The sequence below is a fragment of the Heterodontus francisci genome, chromosome 10, assembly GCF_036365525.1.
Source record: "Heterodontus francisci isolate sHetFra1 chromosome 10, sHetFra1.hap1, whole genome shotgun sequence".
In the NCBI taxonomy this organism is placed as follows: domain Eukaryota; kingdom Metazoa; phylum Chordata; class Chondrichthyes; order Heterodontiformes; family Heterodontidae; genus Heterodontus; species Heterodontus francisci.
Genome location: NC_090380.1, coordinates 24,455,258 through 24,479,711, shown reverse-complemented (window position 1 = coordinate 24,479,711; position 24,454 = coordinate 24,455,258). Strand labels below are relative to the sequence as shown.

At 43.1% G+C, this 24,454-nt stretch overlaps 1 protein-coding gene across 3 annotated transcripts in view; it reads right to left on the bottom strand.

Moving 5' to 3' along the window:
* LOC137374349 (succinate--CoA ligase [ADP-forming] subunit beta, mitochondrial) overlaps positions 1 to 24,454 on the bottom strand; it is a 112,042-nt gene that overhangs the window by 38,869 nt on the left and 48,719 nt on the right. For all 3 annotated transcript variants that reach the window (XR_010975791.1, XM_068040280.1, XM_068040281.1), the window contains 4 exons: positions 18,506 to 18,634; positions 7,915 to 8,053; positions 6,092 to 6,253; positions 2,839 to 2,981 (listed from right to left, as the gene is read on the bottom strand). Coding sequence is in view for 2 of the 3 variants with exons in the window: in XM_068040280.1 (XP_067896381.1) it covers positions 2,839 to 2,981; positions 6,092 to 6,253; positions 7,915 to 8,053; positions 18,506 to 18,634 (573 nt within the window). In the remaining variant the exon portion in view is untranslated. The remainder of the gene's footprint in view (positions 1 to 2,838; positions 2,982 to 6,091; positions 6,254 to 7,914; positions 8,054 to 18,505; positions 18,635 to 24,454) is intronic.

Below are 24,454 nucleotides of genomic sequence, written 5' to 3'. Positions count from 1 at the left end.
GGGGAAGTTGCGTTTGGTAGTGGCATCACGCTGGAGGTGGCGGACAAGGGGAACCCTGTCATGGTTCTGGGAGGGAGGGAAGGGGTGAGGGTAGAGGTGCTGGGAATGGGCCGGACACGGTTGTGGGCCCTGTCAACCACAGTGGGGGGAAATCCTCGGTTGAGGAAAAAGGAAGAAATATCAGAAGCGCTGTCATGGAAGGTAGCATCATCAGAGCAGATGCGTCGGAGACGGGGAGAATGGGAGAATCACTAATGTAATCTTTGCTGTGTGTGTTTACTTTAGTTAAGTTTGGAGATACAACACTGAAACAGGCCCTTCGGCCCACTGAGTCTATGCTGACCATCAACCACCCATTTATACTAATCCTACACTAATTCCATATTCCTACCACATCCCCACCTGTCCCTATATTTCCCTACCACCTACCTATACTAGAGGCAATTGCTAATGGCCAATTTACCCATCAACCTGCAAGTCTTTGGCATGTGGGAGGAAACCGGAGCACCCGGAGGAAAAAGTTCATTAAGATTTACTGTTCAACTGCCAGATAACATTATATTTATGCATGTCTATTATGTGCTGTTATATTCAAATTTAGCTTGTGATTTTTGACTAATAACTAGTGTTTAGTGCATGACTGGTGGTCTTGCTTCTTCCTTGATGATTTGGCAAAGAAAATTAAATTACTCATTCAGCAGCTTGTTGGTGACTTAATCATGCGCTTGCAAATTAAATTAATTTTGTGTTCAAGAGGTTCATTGAGCCAAAATCAGGATCACTCATCCCAAGATCTATGGAGATGTAAAAGCTTAAGACAGTCCTTTAGTAAGGAGCTAAAGGAGGAAATAGGGAATCATCTGATTTCTCTGCATTTATGTTAGGATACAGAAACAACTTTCTTGCAAAATAGTGCTTCCTGCAACAACAAATATTCCACCAAGGTGAACAGCTTCAACAATGTTAACCTTGAGGCACCCTACCAACAGGTACATTTCGGAATAATTAGAGAATTTTACCCTGCAGCACAGAGTCTCTGAGACATAACCATACGGCTGAAAGAATTAAGGCAACAGAATAGTGGGCAAAAGGACGGTGTTGTAACTTATTCCTACTGGTGCATTAAAATGTCTGTTTAATCGCTCTTTTTCTATTACTCGTTTCATGGGATGTGGGCGTCGCTGGCAATGGCAGCATTTGTTGCCCATCCCTAATTGCCCTTGAGAAGGTCGTGGTAAACGACCTTCTTAGTGGACCGCTGCAGTCCATCTGGTGCGGGTACACCAACGGTGCTATTAGGGAGAGTGTTCCAGAATTTTAATCCAGCAACAGTGAAGGAACAGCGATATATTTCCAAGTCAGCATGGTGTGTCACTTGGAAGGGAACTTGCAGGTGATGGTGTTCCCATACATCTGCTGCCCTTGTCCTTCTAGGTGGTAGAGGTCGCGGGTTTGGAAGGTGCTGTCAAAGGAGGTACGATGAGTTGCTGCAGTGCATCTTGTAAATGGTACACATTGCTGCCACTGTACGTCGGTGGTGAAGGGAGTGAATTTTGAAGGTGGTGGATGGCGTGCTAATCAAATGGGATGCTTTGTCCTGGTTGGTGTCAAGCTTCCTGAATGTTGCTGGAGCTGCACTCATCCAGGCAAGTGGAGAGTATTCCATCACACTCCTGACTTGTGCCTTGTAGATGGTGGACAGGCTTTGGGAAGTCAGGTGATTGGTTACTCAATACAGAATTCCCAGCCTCTGACCTGCTCTTGTAGCCAAGGTACTTATATGGCTACTCCAGTTCAGTTTCTGGTCAATGGTAACTCCTAGAATGTTGATAGTGAGGGATTCAGCGATGGTAATGTCGTTGAATGTCAAGGGGAGATGGTTAGATTCTCTTTTGTTGGAGATGGTCATTGCCTGGCACTTTTGAGGCACGAATGTTACTTCAGCTCTCTTCAGCTACAGCTCCCACATGCCAGGTATCTGATTTTATCCGTGCAATCAAGCTCGAGATTCTTCCCTAAAATGTGAAGACGCGGGTGGCAGAAGGGGAATATGCAATCTAACGCAGATTGCTCCTGCATCCCTCCTAACACCCAGACAGGTTGAAAATGGCACCCGTCACCCCTCTGCTCTCAGACAGCGATGCTGTGCAGTATGGATAAAGCTTGCAAGAATGTCTTCTACCCTTCACCATTTTTTGCACAACCTTGAAAACAGCAACAGTAGTGCTTTCTTCCTTTCTTTAAGATAAGGGAGCAATAAATCTGTAACTCAATAAAAGCGGAGATTTCCATTGAGAAAGGTCAAACACATTTATAGTTGTATTTGGAACCACTTGTTCAGAGCATCCAGCATTCCACTCTTTAATTGATCAAGTTTAAAGCCTAGAAGGTATTTTAAATGAATGCACCAACATATGGCAGAAAAGCACATACAGTTTGACCTGGCCTGACACCCGCAATTTGATACTTGTTAAGTTGCAGATCTTGTCATGGAGACACCTCAAGGGTGTTCCCATCTGACGGACTTTTCTTGACAACCAACTAGCAACTGGTTACACAGCAGTGTGATCTTGGTGACATTCCAGATTTCTACAGGGGTTGAGTTAAATGGGTAAAATGAGTCTCACTCATCTATAATTATCTGTGAGCACTGGCAGACTGGGTGGCACAGGCTCCCTGTCCAGTCTCTTTTGCTGAGTGACTGGTACACTGGAAAGGTACACAAAAAATACAACTGTTTAGGCGACTGGAGGAAAACAAGAACATTTACAATCGTAAAATCCTTGGGCAAGTGCAAACAGTTGAAACTGAAGAGGGTAATAATTCAATTCCACTCACCCGTTTGTTCGAAGTAATAAGTTTAAATGCCTCATTCACTTGCTGAGCTGTTGCCCCACCACCTACATCTAGAAAGTTGGCAGGATTTCCTCCATGAAGCTTTATGATATCCATTGTGGCCATTGCCAGCCCTGCACCATTTACTGCAAAACAAAATACCCACCAATGATGCACCTAATCCATGTTTAATAAAAGTATGATAAAACATTATCTGGCCAAAGTGGACTGGGAGCAGCTACTTGTGGGAAAGTCTACATCAGACCAGTGGGAGTCATTCAAAGAGGAAATAGTGAGAGTTCAGAGCCAACATTCAGAACCCATTAAGGTGAAGGATAGGACCAACAAGTCCAGGGAACCCTGGATGATAGGGGATATAGAGGATTGGATCAGGAAAAAAGGAGGCTTATGGCAAATTCAGAGCACTGAAAACAGCAGAGGCCCTAGAGAAGAATAGAAAGTGTGGGGGGGATACTTAAAAAAGTAATTAGGGGAGCGAAAAGAGGACATGAAAAAACACTGGCGGGCAAGATAAAGAAAAATCCTAAGGCACTTTATAAGTATATTAAGGGCAAGAGGAAAACCAGGGAAAGAATAGGGCCCATTATGGACCAAAGCGGCAATGTGTGTGTGGAGCCGGAGGACATGGGTGAGGTTTTAAATGATTACTTTTCATCTGTGTTCTCTATGGAGAAGGACGATGTAGGTTTCGAGATCAGGGAGGGGAATTGTGATATACTTGAACATATTAGTATTGAAAGGGAGGAAGTATTAGCTGTTTAAGCAGGTTTAAAAGTGGATAAATCCCCAGGCCTAGATGAGATGTATTCCAGGCTGTTATGTGAGGCAAGGGAGGAGATAGCAGGGGCTCTGACACAAATTTTCAAATTCTCTCTGGCCACAGGAGAGGTACCAGAGGACTGGAAGACAGCGAATGTGGTACCATTATTCAAGAAGGGTAGCAAGGATAAACCAGGTAATTACAGGCCGGTGAGTCTAACATCAATGGTAGGGAAACTATTGGAAAATATTCTGAGGGACAGGATTAATCTCCACTTGGAGAGACAGGGATTAATCAGGGATAGTCAGCATGGCTTTGTCAGGGGAAGATCGTGTCTAACTAACTTGATTGAATTTTTCGAGGAGGTGACTAGATGTGTAGATGAGGGTAAAGCAGTTGATGTAGTCTACATGGACTTCAGTAAGGATTTTGATAAGGTCCCGCACGGGAAATTGGTTAAGAAGGTAACAGCCCATGGGATCCAGGGCAATTTGGCAAATTGGATCCAAAATTGGCTTAGTGGCAGGAGGCAGAGGGTGATGGTCGAGGGTTGCTTTTGCAAGTGGAAGCCTGTGACCAGTGGTGTACCACAGGGATCGGTGCTGGGACCTTGCAGTTTATAGTGTACATTAATGATTTAGACGTGAATATAGGCGGTATAATCAGTAAGTTCGCAGATAACACGAAAATTGGTCGTGTCGTAAATAGTGAGGAGGAAAGCCTTAGATTACAGGATGATATAGATGGGCTGGTAAGATGGGTGGAGCAGTGGCAAATGGAATTTAATCCTGAGAGGACTAACAAGGTAAGGGAATATACAATGGATGGTAGGACCCTAGGAAGTCAAGGTGGTCAGAGGGACCTTGGTGTACTTGTCCATAGATCACTGAAGGCAGCAGCACAGGTAGATAAGGTGGTTAGGAAGGCATATGGGATACTTGCCTTTATCAGCCGAGGCATAGAATATAAGAGCAGGGAGGTTATGATGGAGCTGTATAAAACGCTAGTTAGGCCACAGCTGGAGTACTGTGTACAGTTCTGGTCACTACACTATAGGAAGGATGTGATTGCACTGGAGAGGGTGCAAAGGAGATTCACCAGGATGTTGCCTGGGCTGGCGCATTTCAGCTATGAAGAGAGACTGAAAAGGCTAGGGTTGTTTTCCTTAGAGCAGAGAAGGCTGAGGCAGGACATGACTGAGGTATACAAAATTATGATGGGCATTGGCAGATTAGATAGGAAGAAACATTTTCCCTTAGCGGAGGTGTCAATAACCAGGATTTAAGGTAAGGCGCAGGAGGTTTAGAGCAGATTTGAGGAAAAAAGTATTCACCCAGAGGATGGTTAGAATCTGGAACACACTGCCTGAAGAGGTGGTAGAGGCAGGAACCATCACAACATTTAAGAAGTATTTAGAGGAGCACTTGAAACGCCATAGCATACAAGGCTACGGGCCAAGTGCTGGAAAGTGGGATTAGAATAGTTAGGTGCTTGATGGCTGGCACAGACACGATGGGCCGAAGGGCCTGTTTCTGTGCTATATGACTCTATAACAGGGAAAACAAATTTGTATCTCCTTAACCAATCAGACACACAGCCTGAACCACAAAGTGCAAGGTAGAATAGTGAATTCCCTGGCAGATCAGATACAGAAAACAAAACAGAGGAGGGAAAGAAAGACTGGACTAAGAGTTCAAAAACGGACAAAGGAAAAGCAAAAAAAAATATTGTTAGATCTCCAAGAATTAAAATCTGAATGTGTGAGACTCCATACTTTTAAAGTTAATTTTCAGTGGCAGAGGGGCTATTTGGCAGTAATTAACACTCATCAAGTTGCTAAAAGAGTACTTAGACTGGAATGGACAACCCCTAACTTTTTGTAGCAAGTTTAGTCCATATCTACCAGGCAAGTAGGTTTATTGTATTTGAATAGCAAGTCAGACAGTGAGATGCTATTTTTGCAAAGCTGATGTCGGAGCAGTGCATCTCACACAGCAACTTCCAGATTTTTGCATTTAGCTGCGCTTGCGTGCTCAATTTGTGCATAAATATCTGAGCACTGTTAGCTTCACCATTAGTTTCACAGTAAATTCTGGGCCATTAAGTCAATTTGTATTTTCACTTGAAAGGACTAATTAGTGCACAGAGGTAACATAGCTCTGCTCACTCTCAAAACCCTCTATTGGAACAGAGAGCACACAGCAGTTAACTAAAACTATCATGCACAATTTGCTTTGCACAATTCTATGCTCACACATTCATTTGGATTTAAAGTTAAATATTGATCAAGTTACATGTCCTTAGATCATCAAAGGAAGCTGGTAATTTTCACAAGCAAGCTGAATCACAAATTTAAAGTTTAAGGCAAGACAGGTTTCATAAGAAAATAAATTTTAAAACACAATATGGGCAGAATTCTTTTTCTCAGTTGATTCCATTAATTAATGAGTGATGTATTGCAGCCTCATCTCTTACCCAAACAACCAATGTTTCCATCCAATCCAATGTAATTGAGACCTGAATCAACTGCTTGCTTGTCTTGTTCATCCTCTTGACTCCAGTCCTGCTGGGCAAAAATATCCTTCTGCCTATAGGCAGCATTAGAATCAAAGTTGATCTTCGCATCCATGCACATCACTGCAAACAAAAGAAAGTTATGCCTGAAAATTGCAACACGAATATAGTAGTAATTGAATAAATGGCTGGCAACTGTTAAGAACTGCTTGCATTGTAGAGATGTCAACTGGTAAATGGCAGCCTAGACCAACACAACAAAATTAAATTGGGTGTAGTGACACAAAAACATCACGGGAACAACATTACTCCTCAAGTATCAGAGAAAACTGAGGCAGTAAAACAGTATGGGCGGCACAGTGGCGCAGTGGTTAGCACCGCAGCCTCACAGCTCCAATGACCCGGGTTCAATTCTGGGGACTGCCTATGTGGAGTTTGCAAGTTCTCCCTGTGTCTGCGTGGGTTTTCTCCGGGTGCTCCGGTTTCCTCCCACATGCCACAGACTTGCTGGTTGATAGGTTAATTGGCCATTATAAATTGCCCCTAGTATAGGTAGGTGGTAGGGACAGGTGGGGATGTGGTAGGAATATGGAATTAGTATAGGATTAGTATAAATGAGTGGTTGATGGTCGGCACAGACTCAGTGGGCCAAAGGGCCTGTTTCAGTGCTGTATCTCTAAACTAAAGTACCACCATTTTAATATTTTAGTGTCAGTTTGAAGGGACAGTTTTGTGTTGTGTGCATTTGTGGCCTTTAGCAACTTTCACGAGAGTCAATCAATAACACCCCCATCCCCCCAATGTTATTTGAACAGTAGAATAAGAAACAGGTCATGACCAGGATACCTGGCTTTTCAGGCCGCAAAAGGGGCATGTGGAAGCAATACACTCCATGAAGGGAGAGGGAGACTATTTAAAGAAAATAAACTTGAAAACAGCCTGTTTTCTTCGAACACCAATATCCACAAAACAAATAAGGAACAATGCACAAAGAACAGCCTCGCCTATGATTGGCGTTATGCACCTTTTGCTACAAATGTGCCCATAGTCAACTTAGCATAACAGGTATGAATTGTTTAAGATGTAATTTATCAAGGGAAAATTATGAAGACTGAGAAAAAATGGCAAGAGATCCTTCCCCAATCTACCAAAACTACATCTTTATTGGCATTTTTAACAACTGATCCTGTTGAATGTGTAGAAATGAGGATTATGCTGCAATTTGTTGGTAAAATATTTGGTTCACCCTATAAAAACAATGCAAGTCCACATTCAGAAGTATTACACTATTGGAGGTGATATACAGTTTTTTGCTCTTCCATTCTAGATGGATGAATTTATTGACTGAATTCAATACAAATAGGGAACTTATTGGAATAACTGTCTTTACTTAATTATGATATTTAAGAAGGTTCGCCACAGCAATTCCTCAACATTATGTTCACATTTAAGTCTCTTGGCGAAGATCCATTCAATATAATGACACATTGACCTAATATTTCTTGTAAACTTTGCGCCATTACACTTGGGCCCCGCTTTACAGTGGAAAAGTTTCAGGAAATTATGATGTGACTTAGACTATGCAATAATTTCCCAGGACTTCTGTGAAGCTCCACCATTTCTCACAGAAATGTTGAACAATTAACAAACATAGTTATGTCCCTATCGACTATGGAAAATAGAAATGACCAGTTCTAAAACAGTACAGAGCCCTCTCAGCATAAAATTCTATTGTTAAACATTATTAAGCAAATATGAAATAAAAGCAGGCTAGTGTACATTACCAATCCCAGAGGCATCCTCCACCATAGGATTTATCTCTACCATACTGGCATCATATTTGATAAACAGCTCATACAATTTGATCATGTTCTCTGCTGCATCTTCTACGATATTAGGTGGAAAACCCATTTTCTGTGCAAGCTGGAAAAATGACATGTTAACAGTAAAATGCTAATCTCTTTTAAACCAGTCTTTGCCAAAAGATGAATAGCTGTCTAGGTCTACACATTAACTGTGTGATTGTAGCATTTTGCAGCGAGTCAAATTGTAATTTTAAAATGCATCAGTTTAAAATTATTCAACAAGGACAGAAAGCTCAAGTTCCAAAGTAACTAGAGATCAGATTAGTTCCAAAAAATATTGAAAGAGCAGAGGATAATTTGTGCCAATGTTTCAATCAATATAAACAATACCCCTAAATAAAATTTTAAAAACACTTTGCTTCAGTGGTAGCATCCTTATCTCTGAATTAGAAGGTTCAAATCCCACACCAGAGACTTCAGCACACAATCTAGGCTACAATTTCAGTGCAGTACTGAGAGAGTGCTGCACTGTCGGAGCTGCCATTTTTCAGAGGAGGACTTAAAGTCTTTTCTGCCCCTTCAGGCAAACGTAAAAGATCCCATGTGCACAAAATTGGCTGCCAGGCTGCCTATATCACAATACTGACTATACTTCAAAAGGTACTTCATTGGTTGTGAAGCACTTTAGGATGTCCCAAAGATGTGAAAGGAGCTACAGAAATGCAAATGCTTTCTTGAAAATTAATGTAAATTGGGGTGGCATTGTGTACAAAAGCTCCAGAGGATACAGCTCAGCTTTGTGCCTGCAATACAGTGACTTTCCTTCCACTCAGACAATTCCGGGTGCACTTCAGTAAAGATGTATAGGTCTTAGAAAGGGCCCAGAGAAGATTCATCAGCACTCCCTCAGTACTGCACTCAAGTGTTAGCCTAGATTATGTGCTCAGGTCTCTGCAGAAAGGCTTGAATCCATGACCTTCTGACTCAAGAGGTAAGATAAGATTATATCACTGAGCCTTAATACAATGCACCAGGATTAGGTTTTGGGTTCTTCTCAAAAAATTCAATAAAGAGGGAAAGTCAGCCTGAACCTCCTACTGGGCCTTTATGGCTCACTGATGATCTAGGAGAAAATTAGAAACCAAAACAGAAAAACTATTGACATGTACACTGAAACCTGTGAATTAGTGGCACCTAAGAGACTTGCATCAGGTGGTCTTATTTTCAAAATGGTCATTATTTGTACAGTAAACCAGATGAGCCAAATATTTCAGGATTGGCTGCATCTCCAGCAGCATTCCTTCTTTTTCCATTCTCATCTGGGATTGTGCCCAATTCTTCAGCCCTGCCAGCAGGATGAGATTTCAGGTCATTCCCTGTTCATTGGGTTTCCTAATTAATTACCATCCCAGGGTCCTTTTGCATTGAGAGAGAGATGTCCAGATCCTAGGATCTGCTACTTTGTCATTCTGTATAGGGCAAGGTGGTTGCTGTAGTGTTGGAGTGCCTGGCAGATCAAATTTAGGAGGGGGAATTAATGTACTGCAACACCTATGTCCAGGACCCCCTGAAACCAGTGCTGCAGCTGTTGATGATGAGTAGAGGGCTGTTAGTAGATCAGCACTTAATGTACTGAGCTGAGTTACCAACTCTAGTTGGAGCCATTCCTGGAGGCTTAATCACATGGCATCAGACCACATGACTTCTATAAACGTTATTGTTTATATCATTACAACTACACTTGTGACTGCACTTCAAGTACTTCATTGGCTGTAAAGCGTTTTGAGTCAGCCGGTGTTCATGAAAGGCACTATATAAATGAAAGTATTTTTTTTATTATTGGATTTAGCTTATAAGGGTTCCATGTAGTTGATTATTTTTGTTTGTGGTTTTGCACCAGCAGCTGTTATGTGAAGTGTTCCAAGAACGAAGGGGTCACCCAAGAGCAAGTGAAGAGGGGAAACCATTCTCTCCATGTGCTTCCTGTATCTATCCCTGCCCTACAACCCCCAATTTTCCCTTCCCCCCACCCCCCCCCTACCAAATCGAGCCCCCAACAATTTCAACCAAGCCCCCTCCCCATTTGATTTCAGGGCCCAATTCCTGACTTTTTCACCCACCCCTCGTTAGGGTCTGAAGTTCTGTTAATGGATGGCTGTGGATGGGGTTAGGAGAGCAGAGTAAGCTCTGTGGCAAGCAATAAACAAACAATCTCTACCAAAGCATCCTAGTCTCTGTGTCTTCTTCACAAACAGGCTTGGAAGTTTCTCTAACATTGGTAGCAGAGAATGGTTGCCTGAAAGTGAAGATTGGAGACTAAGATTTGTTTTCAGACAGGAGATGAGAATTGGAGGTTTTTTTGAGAAGTCTGTATTTGGAGGTTTTTTTTGAAGAAAGATGACTGAAACCAAGTGTAAGGTGTCGGGATATGATTTTTTTTACTACTGTTTTGTGAAGTTGAACCTTGCAATCAATGGAAGAATGAAGTTGATCTATGGACACGGGTTACATATTTACCAAAATGGAAGCAAGGACTAGCCCTTGCACTTTCACTTCCCGCCAGAAGCAAGATCAGGGGCAAAGTGTTCTTGGAGCTAGAGATTCATCATTTGGACAATGAGGAAGGTTTGGACAATCTCTTGAAATTTATGGATAAAATTTACATGAAAGATGGCTTATTGAATGCCTATGAGGTGTGGTCAGACTTTGGTAAATTTAGAAGAATATTATAGAAGAATATATTATAGAGTTTAAACAATTATATGCAAGGTTCCGGCGATTCTGCTCGGAAATTCCTAGATCAGTACTTGCCTTCAAATTGTTGGATTGTGCTAGGATATCGAACATGGATAGGATCTTGGCATGAACTAGAGTTAGATTCAAAGAAAGAGAGACGCTGTTTGATCAGATGTCTGACCCCCAAAAAAATTTTGGGGAAGCATTCCTTTCCGGTTGCTTTCATGGTGCAGATGGGCTCTTCAGCAGTGACAACAAAGGTGGAGGATACAATGCTAGCAGCATTTCGAGGCCATTCAAGTATGGGGCCCAAATGTAAGTACGAAAGGAGAAACACACACAAAATGAATGAGGACAGAAACCCTTTTGGCAGCTATTAACAGATGGCAGGAATTGGGCAATTATGGCAGAAGGATAAACCCCAGGAATAACCAAGAGGTGGTCAACAGGTGTTTCCGATGTGACACAAAGTATCACTATGCGTTGCATTGTCCAAAAAGAAATAACAGGGTTTTTGAGATGACACATGACATGGAAGGTTCGGAAGGCGAAGATAACACTACTGATCAATCAGAAGGAATTGTATTGGTCATGAGAAGCTTCAGTCCAGTAATGAGTGTCCTAGTCGCAGATTCGTTCAATTGCACAGTACTAGACAGCGGGTGTATGTCCACAGTATGTGGAGTGGACTAGTTAAGGTGTTACATGGATTCTTTAAGTAAGGAAGACTGAAATAAAGTCAAAAAATACGACAGTTCTACTTGTTTCAGGTTTGGGATGACAACACGTTGAAATCACTAAAGAGTGGTAATTCTGTGTAAAATAGCAGGGGTAAACCATTTTATTAGTATCCAGTGATATACCTTTGCTGTTAAGTAAACCGTCTATGAAGAAGGCGTGGACGAAATTGGATATAGAACATGATAAGGCAATTGTCTTTGGGAAATCTGTAGCTTTGCGGTTTACAGTCGGGACATTATTGTATTTCTTTAGCAACACCCAACAGCTCTAAGCAGGGTGTTAAAGTAGTATTAATGGCATCCGGAGGTAGGGATTTAAAAGAGAAAAGGCAAATTATTTCAAAACCACATCGACAGTTTGCACATCCATCTGGTCATAGGTTGAAGATTCTATTAAAAGATGTAGGGGTAATAGATGATGACTATACTAAACTTATCTAAGGTATCAGTGAAAAATGTAATATCTGTAAAAAAAAAAATACAGGAGGACACCATCGCGACCCAGTGAGTCTCCCATTAGCAAGGGACTTTAATGAAACCGTAGCAATGGACTTGAAGGTACGGGATAAAGACAAAAACATTTTTCTTCTACACTTCATATACGTAGCGATCAGATTCAGTCTGTCGACTGAATTTAAAGACAAAAAAGTAATAGTGGACAAGATAATGGAAAGGTGGATAGGAACGGCACTGGGAGCAACGGCCAGGTTTCTAACTGACAATGGAGGAGAATTTGCCAATGATGAGTTCAGGAGTATATGCAAAGATATGAATATTGTAGCAATGCACACAGCAGCAGAAAGTCCTTTTTAGTAATGGGGTTTAAGAGAGAAATCATGCCGTGATGCACGAAATGCTTTGAAAAATTTTAGCCGACCAGCCAAACTGTAAATTGATTACTGCTCTGGCGTGGGCAGTGCATGCGAAAAACACACTTCAAATGGTTGGGGGCTACAGCCCATATTAATTAGCTTATGGCAGGAATCCAAAACTACCTTCGGTAAATGTAGGATCATCCCCCGGCTTCAGAGGGGACTACAATTAGTTCAATTTTTGCGCAACATTTGAATGCCATGCATGCAGGGAGAAGAGCATTTATTAAGGTGGAGGTTTCAGAAAATATCAGGAGAGCTTTGAGGTATCGGATCAAGCCATCAGAAAAGAATTTTGATACCAGGGATATGGTGTTTTACAAAAGAGAAGGGCAGAAAGAATGGAGAGGCCCAGGACAAGTTGTAGATAATGATTGCAAAACAGTGATTTTGCAACACGGCAACCAAATCATTAAGAGTACAGTCCTCACGGCTTATTGGTACTGATTATGCATTGACAGAATCTGAACAAATGACGGACACTGATGATGCACCATGTACTTCACATGCACATATGTCGGACCTTTGTGAGCAACAGATTGCGGCAGATAATGGGTTGACTGAAAGTGGACCAAGTGATAGTGAAGATCCAGATAAGGCCATTTATCTCAACGGTCAACTACCGAAAGTTGGGACTACAGTGACATATATGCCAGAAGGGACTAGTGATTGGAGGGAAACCAACATTATAAGAGGGGCAGGAAAGACCACAGGGAAATACAAACATTGGCTGAATGTGCAAGACAAGGAACAGGATATCAGACCTCTAGATTGGCAGAAGAAAGTGAAAAATGTGAAAGGCCAGAAAACGTAGTGCAAGTTCAGACAGTGGGCCTGAAGATGATAACAGTCCAAGGAAAAGGTCATAAACTTGTGAAAGGAAGTCTGATTGTAGGAGGGACAGGTCGAGTAGTAGTAGTCCAGAAAGGGATAGGAACTCTAGTAGGGGATGTGGTTTCACTAGAGCAAGGACCAGAAAGCAGGCGAGGAGTGCCACAAGAAATAGGAGCCCTTACGATAGAGAAGCTCTAGTGGCTACTAACAAGTTAGATATTAAATTGATAAAGAATGCCAAGCAAAAAAAGCTTGACAATTGGAGAGAGTTTGGCATATACACGGAGGTGCCAGATAGAGGACAACCAGCACTGTCACATATATGGATCTGTACAGAGGAAGTACTTGCCGATGGTACATATAAAGCAAAGACCAGACTTGTAGCTCGGGGATTTGAGGAACAACGAGGCAACCAAGAAGTTAGAGTGAACTTCCCAACAGCAGGAAAAGCAAATCTGAGAATGTTCCATGCCCTTTTAGCGACACACTCATGGGAATGCAAGTCCATTGACATCAAAGCAGCATTTTTGCAAGGGGAGAAATTTCAAAGGGAAGTATTTTTAAAGTCACCAAAAGAAGCTGGAGATATAGAAGGGAAATTATGGAAGCTAAACAAGTGTGTTTATGGGCTAAACAATGCATCCAGGGTGTGGTATTTTTCGGTTAGGTCCCTCCTACTAAAAGCTGGTTGTATTCAACTAAAAGTGGATCCGGCAATGTTTTATTGATACCATGAAGAAAAACTAGCAGGCATTTTCTTGATGCATGTGGATGATTTTCTGTGGGAGGACCTGAGGCATTTGAGAAATTTGTGGTAGATAAAGTTCTGCAGGAATTTAAAGTTGGAAGTCAGGCTTCCAGAGCTTTTAAATATATAGGGTTGAATATTAGGCAGAATAAGTTGAGAGTAACCCTAAATCAACAGTCTTACCTAGAATGTTAATAGGATCCCAATAAATCGGGCGAGATCCTCACAAAAGGAAGACTCTGCAACCAAGGAAGAAGTAGACCAGTTAAGGAGCTTAATCAGGCAGTTGAACTGGTAGTGCACACTAACAAGGCCAGATGCTTGCTCTGATGTTAGAATTAGAACATTACAGCGCAGTACAAGCCCTTCGGCCCTCGATGTTGTGCCGACCTGTGAAACCATCTGACCTACACTATTCGATTTTCATCCATATGTCTATCCAATGACCACTTAAATGCCCTTAAAGTTGGCGAGTCTACTACTGTTGCAGGCAGGGCGTTCCACGCCCTTACTACTCTGAGTAAAGAAACTACCTCCGACATCTGTCCTATATCTATCACCCCTCAACTTAAAGCTATGTCCCCTCGTGTTTGCCATCACCATCCGAGGAAAAAGACTCTCACTATCCACCCTATCTAACCCTCTGATTATCTTATATGTCTCTATTAAGTCACCTCTCCTCCTCCTTCTCTCCAATGAAAACAACCTCAAGTCCCTCAGCCTTTCCTCGTAAGACCTTCCCTCCATACCAGGCAACATCCTAGTAAATCTCCTCTGCACCCTTTCCATAGCTTCCACATCCTTCCTATAATGCGGTGACCAGAACTGCACGCAATACTCCAGGTGCGGTCTCACCAGAGTTTTGTACAGCTGCAGCATGACATCGTGGCTCTGAAACTCGATCCCCCTACTAATAAAAGCTAACACACCATATGCCTTCTTAACAGCCCTATTAACCTGGGTAGCAACCTTCAGGGATTTATGCACCTGGACACCAAGATCTCTCTGTTCATCTACACTACCAAGAATCTTCCCATTAGCCCAGTACTCTGCATTCCTGTTACTCCTTCCAAAGTGAATCACCTCACACTTTTCCGCATTAAACTCCATTTGCCATCTGCAGCCTATCTATGTCCCTCTGTACCCTACAACATCCTTCGGCACTATCCACAACTCCACCGACCTTCGTGTCATCCGCAAATTTACTAACCCACTCTTCTACACCCTCTTCCAGGTCATTTATAAAAATGACAAACAGCAGTGGCCCCAAAACAGATCCTTGCGGTACACCACTAGTAACTAAACTCCAGGATGAACATTTGCCATCAACCACCACCCTCTGTCTTCTTTCAGCTAGCCAATTTCTGATCCAAAGCTCTAAATCACCTTCAACCCCATACTTCTGTATTTTCTGCAATAACCTACCGTGGGGAACCTTATCAAATGCCTTACTGAAATCCATATACACCACATCCACTGCTTTACCCTCATCCACCTGTTTGGTCACCTTCTCAAAAAACTCAATAAGGTTTGTGAGGCACGACCTACCCTTCACAAAACCGTGCTGACTATCGCTAATGAACTTATTCTTTTCAAGATGATTATACATCCTGTCTCTTATAACCTTTCCCAACATTTTACCCACAACCGAAGTAAGGCTCACAGGTCTATAATTACCAGGGCTGTCTCTACTCCCCTTCTTGAACAAGGGGACAACATTTGCTATCCTCCAGTCTTCCGGCACTATTCCTGTCGACAATGACGACTTAAAGATCAACAACAACGGCTCTGCAATCTCCTCCCTAGCTTCCCAGAGAATCCTAGGAGAAATCCCATCTGGCCCAGGGGACTTATCTATTTTCACACTTTCCAAAATTGATAACACCTCCTCCTTGTGAACCTCAATCCCATCTAGCCTAGTAGCCTGAATCTCAGTATTCTCCTCAACAACATTTTCTTTCTCTACTGTAAATACTGACGCAAAATATTCATTTAACACTTCCCCTATCTCCTCTGATTCCACACACAACTTCCCACTACTATCCTTGATTGGCCCTAATCTAACTCTAGTCATTCTTTTATTCCTGATATACCTATAGAAAGCCTTAGGGTTTTCCCTGATCCTATCCGCCAATGACTTCTCGTGTCCTCTCCTCGCTCTTCTTAGCTCTCCCTTTAGATCCCTCCTGGCTAGCTTGTAACTCTCAAGCGCCCTAACTGAGCCTTCACGTCTCATCCTAACATAAGCCGCCTTCTTCCTCTTGACAAGCGCTTCAACTTCTTTAGTAAACCACGGCTCCCTCGCTCGACAACTTCCTCCCTGCCTCACAGGTACATACTTATCAAGGACACGCAGTAGCTGCTCTTTGAATAAGCTCCACATTTTGATTGTTCCCATCTCCTGCAGTTTCCTTCCCCATCCTACGCATCCTAAATCTTGCCTAATCGCATCATAATTTCCTTTCCCCCAGCTATGTGTTAGAATTGAGCACCATGCTGAAACATGCTACTGTTGGGGAAGCGCTGAAAGCAAATAAGACATTGAAGAGATTGAGTTTTGGCAAATGTATACTCAAGTTTCCAGCATTGGGTGACCCAGAAATGAAATTAGTCATTTTTAGCAACGCCTCACATGTTAATCTTCCCAATGGTTATTCAGCACAGCAGGGTTTGTTATATTTTTGGTGGGAAGAAATGATAAATGTTGTCCATTAGCCTGGGAATCGAAGAAAATAAAGAGGATAGTTAAAAGCACCTTAGCTGCTGAGACACTTGCACTGATAGAAGCGATAGATATGGGTATGTATTTATCGAGTATTTTAAAGGAATTCTTATATAAGGGGCAATCAGAGAAACGTTTTCCTATAGAATGCTACATAGATAACTATTCTCTATGGGACAAAGTCCATTCGACAAAAATTGTCGTGGAAAAGAGGTCAAGGATTCTTTTTTTTTCTTTTGGGCCTCCTTATCTCGAGAGACAATGGATACGCGCCTGGAGGTGGTCAGTAGTTTGTGAAGCAGTGCCTGGAGTGGCTATAAAGGCCAATTCTGGAGTGACAGGCTCTTCCACAGGTGCTGCAGAGAAATTTGTTTGTCGGGGCTGTTGCACAGTTGGCTCTCCCCTTGCGCCTCTGTCTTTTTTCCTGCCAACTACTAAGTCTCTTCCACTCGCCACAATTTAGCCCTGTCTTTATGGCTGCCTGCCAGCTCTGGCGAATGCTGGCAACTGACTCCCATGACTTGTGATCAATGTCACACGATTTCATGTCGCGTTTGCAGACGTCTTTATAGCGGAGACATGGACGGCCGGTGGGTCTGATACCAGTGGCGAGCTCGCTGTACAATGTGTCTTTGGGGATCCTGCCATCTTCCATGCGGCTCACATGGCCAAGCCATCTCAAGCGCCGCTGACTCAGTAGTGTGTATAAGCTGGGGGTGTTGGCCGCTTCAAGGACTTCTGTGTTGGAGATATAGTCCTGCCACCTGATGCCAAGTATTCTCCGAAGGCAGCGAAGATGGAATGAATTGAGACGTCGCTCTTGGCTGGCATACGTTGTCCAGGCCTCGCTGCCGTAGAGCAAGGTACTGAGGTCAAAGATTGATCTCAAGTATAAAAGAAATGTTGGAAAGAGAAGAAATCTCTAAAATAAAATTGGTTGACGCATGTCATCAGTTGTCTGATTGTTTTACGAGGAGAGGTGTTTGTTCAAAAAAATTGTTGGATGTCCTCGAAGAGGGTCATCTTGTGTTGTGATAAGTTAGGAAAACGTGGAAAATTTTAAGATCACTTTTTCTTTAAACAGGTTTTTTTTTTAAGGGGAGAATACACAGCATGTTAATGTCTGGTGCTGTTGAAAGTTACTGATAAATAATTTACGATAGATAATGTATTATTGTTTTTTATTTCTTATATATGTATTTAAAGAAAAAAGGGGGAATCTGTTTGGGTCTGAAGTTGTGTTAATGGATGACAAATACCTGGTGGTTCAAGATAATAGGGTGAATGGGTATTATTTAGTTAATTGTATTCAAATGTGTATATATAAGAGCCAGCCAGCAGTGGCTGTGGATGTTGTCCAGAGAGCAGAAGTAAGCTCTGTGGCAAACAATAAACAATCTCCACCAAAGCATCCTAGTCTCGGTGTCTTCTTCTCAAACAGGCTTGGAAGTTTCTCTAACATCCCGTACCAGTAGTTCTCAGTTTTTGTGCAATAGAGGTCATTTTACCATAGCAACAGAAAACCCTCTCTATCCTCGTGATAGAGCCACTCAAGCATTCAATCCCAGAAAAAGTGGTTTTCTCTGCCATTATGCATGCTGGTTAAAGATTAGCATTAAACAAAAGCAGTTTTTTCAGCTACTGCTGCCTGGCACTTACTTTCCTGTCTAGTGTTTTAGGTTGTAAATGGAATTGGTGCATTGAAGGCTAGCCATAGTTTGTAATTTGTAAGTGCCCATGGTTTCAAGGTGCAGTTTTTAATCTAGAATAACATAAATTATTTGGGACTGTCAGTAAGTGTCCATTTTTTGCAGGTTTCACATGAAATGAGTTGTGGCACATTTAATGGTTCCAAAAATGGGAACTTCAACTATCTGAATTCTATTCAGTTTTCGTATTTGGAATTGCTGCCTAATACCTTGACAGCTTGCTCTTTTTTGATGCCTTCCACTATATCAATGGGCTCCTTAACAATTGCTTTGGGGTTTTCAGCTGCCACATCCTCGATATTAACTCCTCCCTGTGAACTGCCTATTAATACTGGCCCCTAAAGAAGAAAAAATATAAAGATTAGATGGCATAAATGAGATCTTTTTCTCAGTACAAGGTGAAAACAATAATTGCATAGTCATTTTAGAAGACTACAGAAGTACATTTGGGCTATACACATAGCACACCCAAAACATATCACTGCACATACTCAACTTTGGAACTGTGCAAAGAGTTAGTCAATCAGCCACTGGTCAATATCTCCATCACTTATTCCATATGTCCTCTTTATGCTACCTTCAAGAGTAAATGATTCAGGATGTGAGCACAGCTGGCAAGCCCACATTTATTGCCCATCCCTAGTTGGCCTGATGGTGGGTCTTCTTGATCTGCTGCAGTTAGTGTGTTTATTGTTTGTAGGGTTTGATACAATCGGAGTCATTTGCTAGGCTTCTTCTGAAAGTGGTTAAGAATCAATCATGCTGATGTGAGATACGTATAGGTCAGCCCGAGTAAGGACAGTAGGTTTCCTTATTGAAAGGACATTTGTGAATCAGTTGGGTTTTTAACCATTATCTGATAGCTTCGTGGTCACGTTTACTGGAACCAGCATTTTAATTCCAGACTTTTAAAAAGAAAACTGAATTTAAAATTTCAAACTGCCATGGTGGGATCTGAATTCATGTTCTTTTAATAGTACTGCAACAGTACACTACGGATTAATTCTTTTACTTTCAAAATTGTTAGTGGTTATTTTACTGGAACAAACAACACCAATAGATTATGTGAATAGGTCAGCTATGTGGCCTGGTCCAATCTCGACCTCCTTTGTTATCTCTTGCCCCACCCCCACCTCACCTACTTATAACCTGTGACTTTTCTAATATTTGTCAGTTCCGAAGAAGGGTCACTGACCTGAAACGTTAACTCTGCTTCTCTTTTCACAGATGCTGCCAGACCTGCTGAGTGGTTCCAGCATTTCTTGTTTTTATATTATATTATAATAGATTATGTGAGTTGTTCGAATGGAATGCATGACAATGCAGTGATGCTGATGTACCTTGTGCTATCTGTACACACAAAGGAATCAGTGGTGGGAAACCAGCCAGCTGTTTCATTAAAAACAATTCTTCCACAACCTACCACTTATTAACAGGGGTGCCAGCAAGAATATATTATAAATTAACAGTCTCAACCAAAATTACACATCAACTTCCCTGGCAATGGCCATTAACTGTAAGTATGGAGTCTCATTGTCAAATTTTTTTTTTAATTCCTTCCTGTCTCTTCTCATAATCCAATCTTTCTTTCCCTCTTTGCTTCTCTGAACACCAAATTCAAATACTCTCATTTACATTTCCTATTCTGTCCTTATGTTGTTAATTTCACAATCCTTCAATCTGATTGGTTAAGGAGATACACAGTTGCTTGCCCTATTCACTCAGGTCTCAGATACCTGGTATCAACTTACATTTTCAGCAACTTTCCATGCAAAAAATTAAAAAACCTAACGTGCAAGTCTAACAAACGGCAGCTGCTGTTGGATGCCCTGCTACAGCAAATTATAGCACATTACTTTGTACAATCATTGTCAAATTCAACACAAACAGGAAGCAATGTACAGAAATGTCTTCAGAACAAAAACAATTAAACCTCAAGTTTCTCCCTTCGAAAAAAAAGAATCCTTGCTCTGACTGAATGTTCAAAATAAGTGATTCTCTAAGTTAAGCTTTAAAGGATAAAGAAAGATAAAATTGATTAAATTTACCAAAAATCTCCTGGTTATTTTCCCTTATAGAATATTAATTTGTGTTACCATTACTCTGGACATGATTTAGATGTAGTTAAATCCCAATCACATTATGAAATTACATGACTGGCTCAAAATAGATCGTTTTCTTGAGGCTGATGGTGAGGCCAAATTCATTGCAGGCAGCTGCAAACCTGTCGATGAGACTCTGCAGGCACTCTTCAGTGTGAGATGTTAAAGCAGCATCGTCAGCAAAGAGGAGTTCCCTGATGAGGACTTTCCGTACTTTGGTCTTCGCTCTTAGACGGGCAAGGTTGAACAACCTGCCCCCTGATCTTGTGTGGAGGAAAATTCCTTCTTCAGAGGACTTGAACGCATGTGAAAGCAGCAGGGAGAAGAAAATCCCAAAAAGTGTGGGTGCGAGAACACAGCCCTGTTTCACGCCACTCAGGATAGGAAAGGGCTCTGATGAGGAGCCACTATGTTGAATTGTGCCTTTCATATTGTCATGGAATGAGGTGATGATACTTAGTAGCTTTGGTGGGCATCCGATCTTTTCTAGTAGTCTGAAGAGACCACATCTGCTGACGAGGTCAAAGGCTTTGGTGAGATCAATGAAAGCAATGTAGAGGGGCATCTGTTGTTCACGGCATTTCTCCTGTATCTGACGAAGGGAGAACAGCATGTCAACGGTCGATCTCTCTGCACGAAAGCCACACTGTGCCTCAGGGTAGACGCGCTCGGCCAGCTTCTGGAGCCTGTTCAGAGCGACTCGAGCAAAGACTTTCCCCACTATGCTGAGCAGGGAGATTCCACGGTAGTTGTTGCAGTCACCGCGGTCACCTTTGTTTTTATAGAGGGTGATGATATTGGCATCGCGCATGTCCTGGGGTACTGTTCCCTCGTCCCAGCACGCTCATAGCAGTTCATGTAGTGCTGAGAGTATAGCAGACTTGGCACTCTTGTTTATTTCAGGGGTAATGCTGTCTTTTCCAGGGGCTTTTCCGCTGGCTACAGAAACAATGGCATCACTGAGTTCCAATTTGGGTGGCTGTTTGTCCAGATCATCCATGACTGGTAGAGGCTGGGCTGCATTGAGGGCAGTCTCAGTGACAGCATTCTCCCTGGAGTACAGTTCTAGGTAGTGCTCAACCTAGCGGTCCATTTGCTTGTGTTGGTTAGTGATTATGTCCCCTGATTTAGATTTGAGGGGGGCGATCTTCTTGATGGTTGGCCCAAGAGCTCTCGTCATGCCATCATACATTCCTCTGATGTTTCCGGTGTCTGAGGCCAGCTGAATATGACTGCATAGGTGTTGCCAGTAGTCGTTTGCGCAGCGCCTGGCTGTTCTTTGTGCAGTGCTTCTGGCTGCTTTAAGTGCTACAGATGTTAACTCGCTGGGGGCTTTCTTGTAGTTCAACAATGCAATGCGCTTAGCGGCTATGACAGGTTCCAGCTCTTCATTATGAGATTGAAACCAGTCTGCATTTCTCTTCGCACTTTTGCCGTAGGTGGTCATTGCTGACTCATAGATGGCGTCTCTGATGTGGGCCCACTTGGTCTCAGCATCCCCTGTGAGAGTGTTTTGAAGGGCTGTTACAAGTGAATTTAGAATTTTTTTTTTTTTTAAACAGCTGTGGGTGAGAAATTCTGCTCGTGTTGATGCGCGGGTGGCCCTTCTGCTTGGAATGATGCAACTTCTTTGGTCTGAGTCTAACCTTGCTGCACACCAGGGAGTGGTCGGTGTCACAGTCCGCACTGTGGAAGCTGCGTGTGATTTGAACACTGTTTAAGGCGGCTCGCCTTGTGACAATGAGGTCTAGCTGGTGCCAACGACGTGATCGTGGGTGCCTCCAAGAAACCTGGTGACAGAGTTTATTGTGAAAGAACAAGTTGGTGATGCAGAGGTTATGGTAGGTACACAACTCAAGCAGTCTCTGCCCGTTCTCATTCATCCTTCCAACGCCATAGCGCCCAAGGCAGGAGGGCCATGAGTCATGGTCGGCCCCAACCCTGGCATTAAAGTCCCCCAGCAGGAATAGGTGTTCGGTGTTGGGGATGCTGCTAATGATGTTATGGAGTTGCTCGCAGAACTGGTCTTTAGCTTCAGGTGGGGAGCAGAGTGTTGGAGCATAGATGCTAAGTAGGTGTACTGGACCAGAGGTGGTGGGCAGTCGGATGGACAGTATGCCTTCCGAGCCATTTGAGGGAGGCTCTATCATGCTGAGCAAGGGGTTTCTGATGGCGAAGCCCACTCCATGCTGTCTTGGTTCCTCAGGATCCCTGCCCTGCCAGAAGGTGGTGTAGTCTTGCTCTGCTAGAGATCCACTCGCGAGGAGGCGAGTCTCCTGAAGTGCTGCAATGTCTACATTAAGTCTACTGAGTTCGTTGTTAATGATGGCGGTCTTCCGAGAGTCGTTGATTTGTGTAAGGTCTTCCGACAGGCCAGGACACATAGTTCTGACGTTCCAGCTTGCAAAGCAAAGGGCTGGTACCTTCTTTCCTTTTTTCGTGTTGTTTGGTGCGGTGCATCAGTCCGCCTTTCGGGCAATGACCCTGAGCTCCAAGCACCCATTGAAGCAGGTAGACTGTGGCGGGACAGAACCTTATTGACCGGGGGCTGCCCGGTTTGAGGCGGGCGGTAGCTGTCCAGTGAGGTGCAATGACCTCTCCCACCAACAAAGGCAACCCGTGGCGCCCAGTTTCTACGCCAATTTATCTGGACTTATAACCCGTAACTGCTGCCTTCCGTGTTGTGTCAGTCGCTGTGAGGCAACTATGGAGTGACCTCTCCATGGCGCATGCCTGGGCAAATATATGGAGGTTGAGAGTTGCCCAGTCGTCAAAACCCCCCTCTCGGCCTTTCTGGTGGGGTCCAAAGGAGTGCAGGGCACGACGTTTGGCACCAGTATGGCTGTAGGAACTGCCGGAAACATGCCAAAGGTGACACATGACCGCCTACGGGGTTCCGCTCCAGATTTTCTGTTAGGGTTTACTCCCTTAGCCATGGTCTCTCCCGAGACGCCCACAAGGCAGTGGGGTTGTTAGGGCCCCTACACAGGTGTAGGATGGTGCCGGTGGGAGGAGGGGATGCGGTGGGGAGGGGTGGAGGGAGGGGGGTGCGAGGGGGAGCTGGGGAAGGGGGTGCGCTGAGAGGGTGGAGCAGGGAAGCGGGTGCAGGTAATAAGCCATTTCCTCAGTGCCCACCGTCGACGTCCGGAAAGCTCATCCACGTCCTTCAGGAGGTGAAGCATCTTTTGGCAGACTTACAGAGGTGATTACATTCGCTAAGGGTTTTTTTTTTTGCAGTGGTTTAAATAAAGGCATGCAGCATTGCCGACAGTGCGCTGCAGATGCTCTCCGAGCCATCTCCCGCAGGCGCTTTGAAGTTGCGGCCGGGGCGCCGTTCGTGGATTTTTTGGGTGATCAGGGCACCTTTTCTCAAGACTTCCCTCGGGTCCCGCTGCTCCTTCTTCACCTCAATGGACTTATCGCACGCCGTGGCTGCAGACACTCTGGGCGGTGAAGACAGCAGGATCGGAGATTCAAGTATCGACAGCTGTGCTCTTCAGTTAATGTAGGATTAGTATAAATGGGTGGTTGATGGTCGGCATGGACTCGTTGGGATGAAGGGCCTGTTTCGGTGCTGTATCTCTATAAATGCTCACAACTTCAAGAGCAGGGGAATTCCAGCAAAACATTAAGTGGAGATGTTAGTTCATGATAAGACCAAATATGGATCTTAAAAGCAGGAAACACACACAGAAAGGCAACACCTATAAGCTAAAAGGTCAGATGATACCTTAGAAACAGTATAAACATGAGGGGTTCTGAAGCAAAAGATATTTTGCTGTAACATTAGCAAGGTTAAACTTTTGGATTCTATGTTCGAAATAAGATTAAGTGTTCCATCTCTTAGTAATATTTGATATTGTGATATACTTACCCACTTAAGAAGTTTATTGCATGTTAAATTCTTTAATATATAAAAGTTAATAAATTGTCTTATGTAGCATTCTGTATACAACTACAAGAACCCCTTCTCTGTGTCGCTTTAAGTAGAGAGATAAGTACTGAAGAGAGTTTCCCAGACCCTTATAATATCTGGGATATTTATGACTTAGCCAT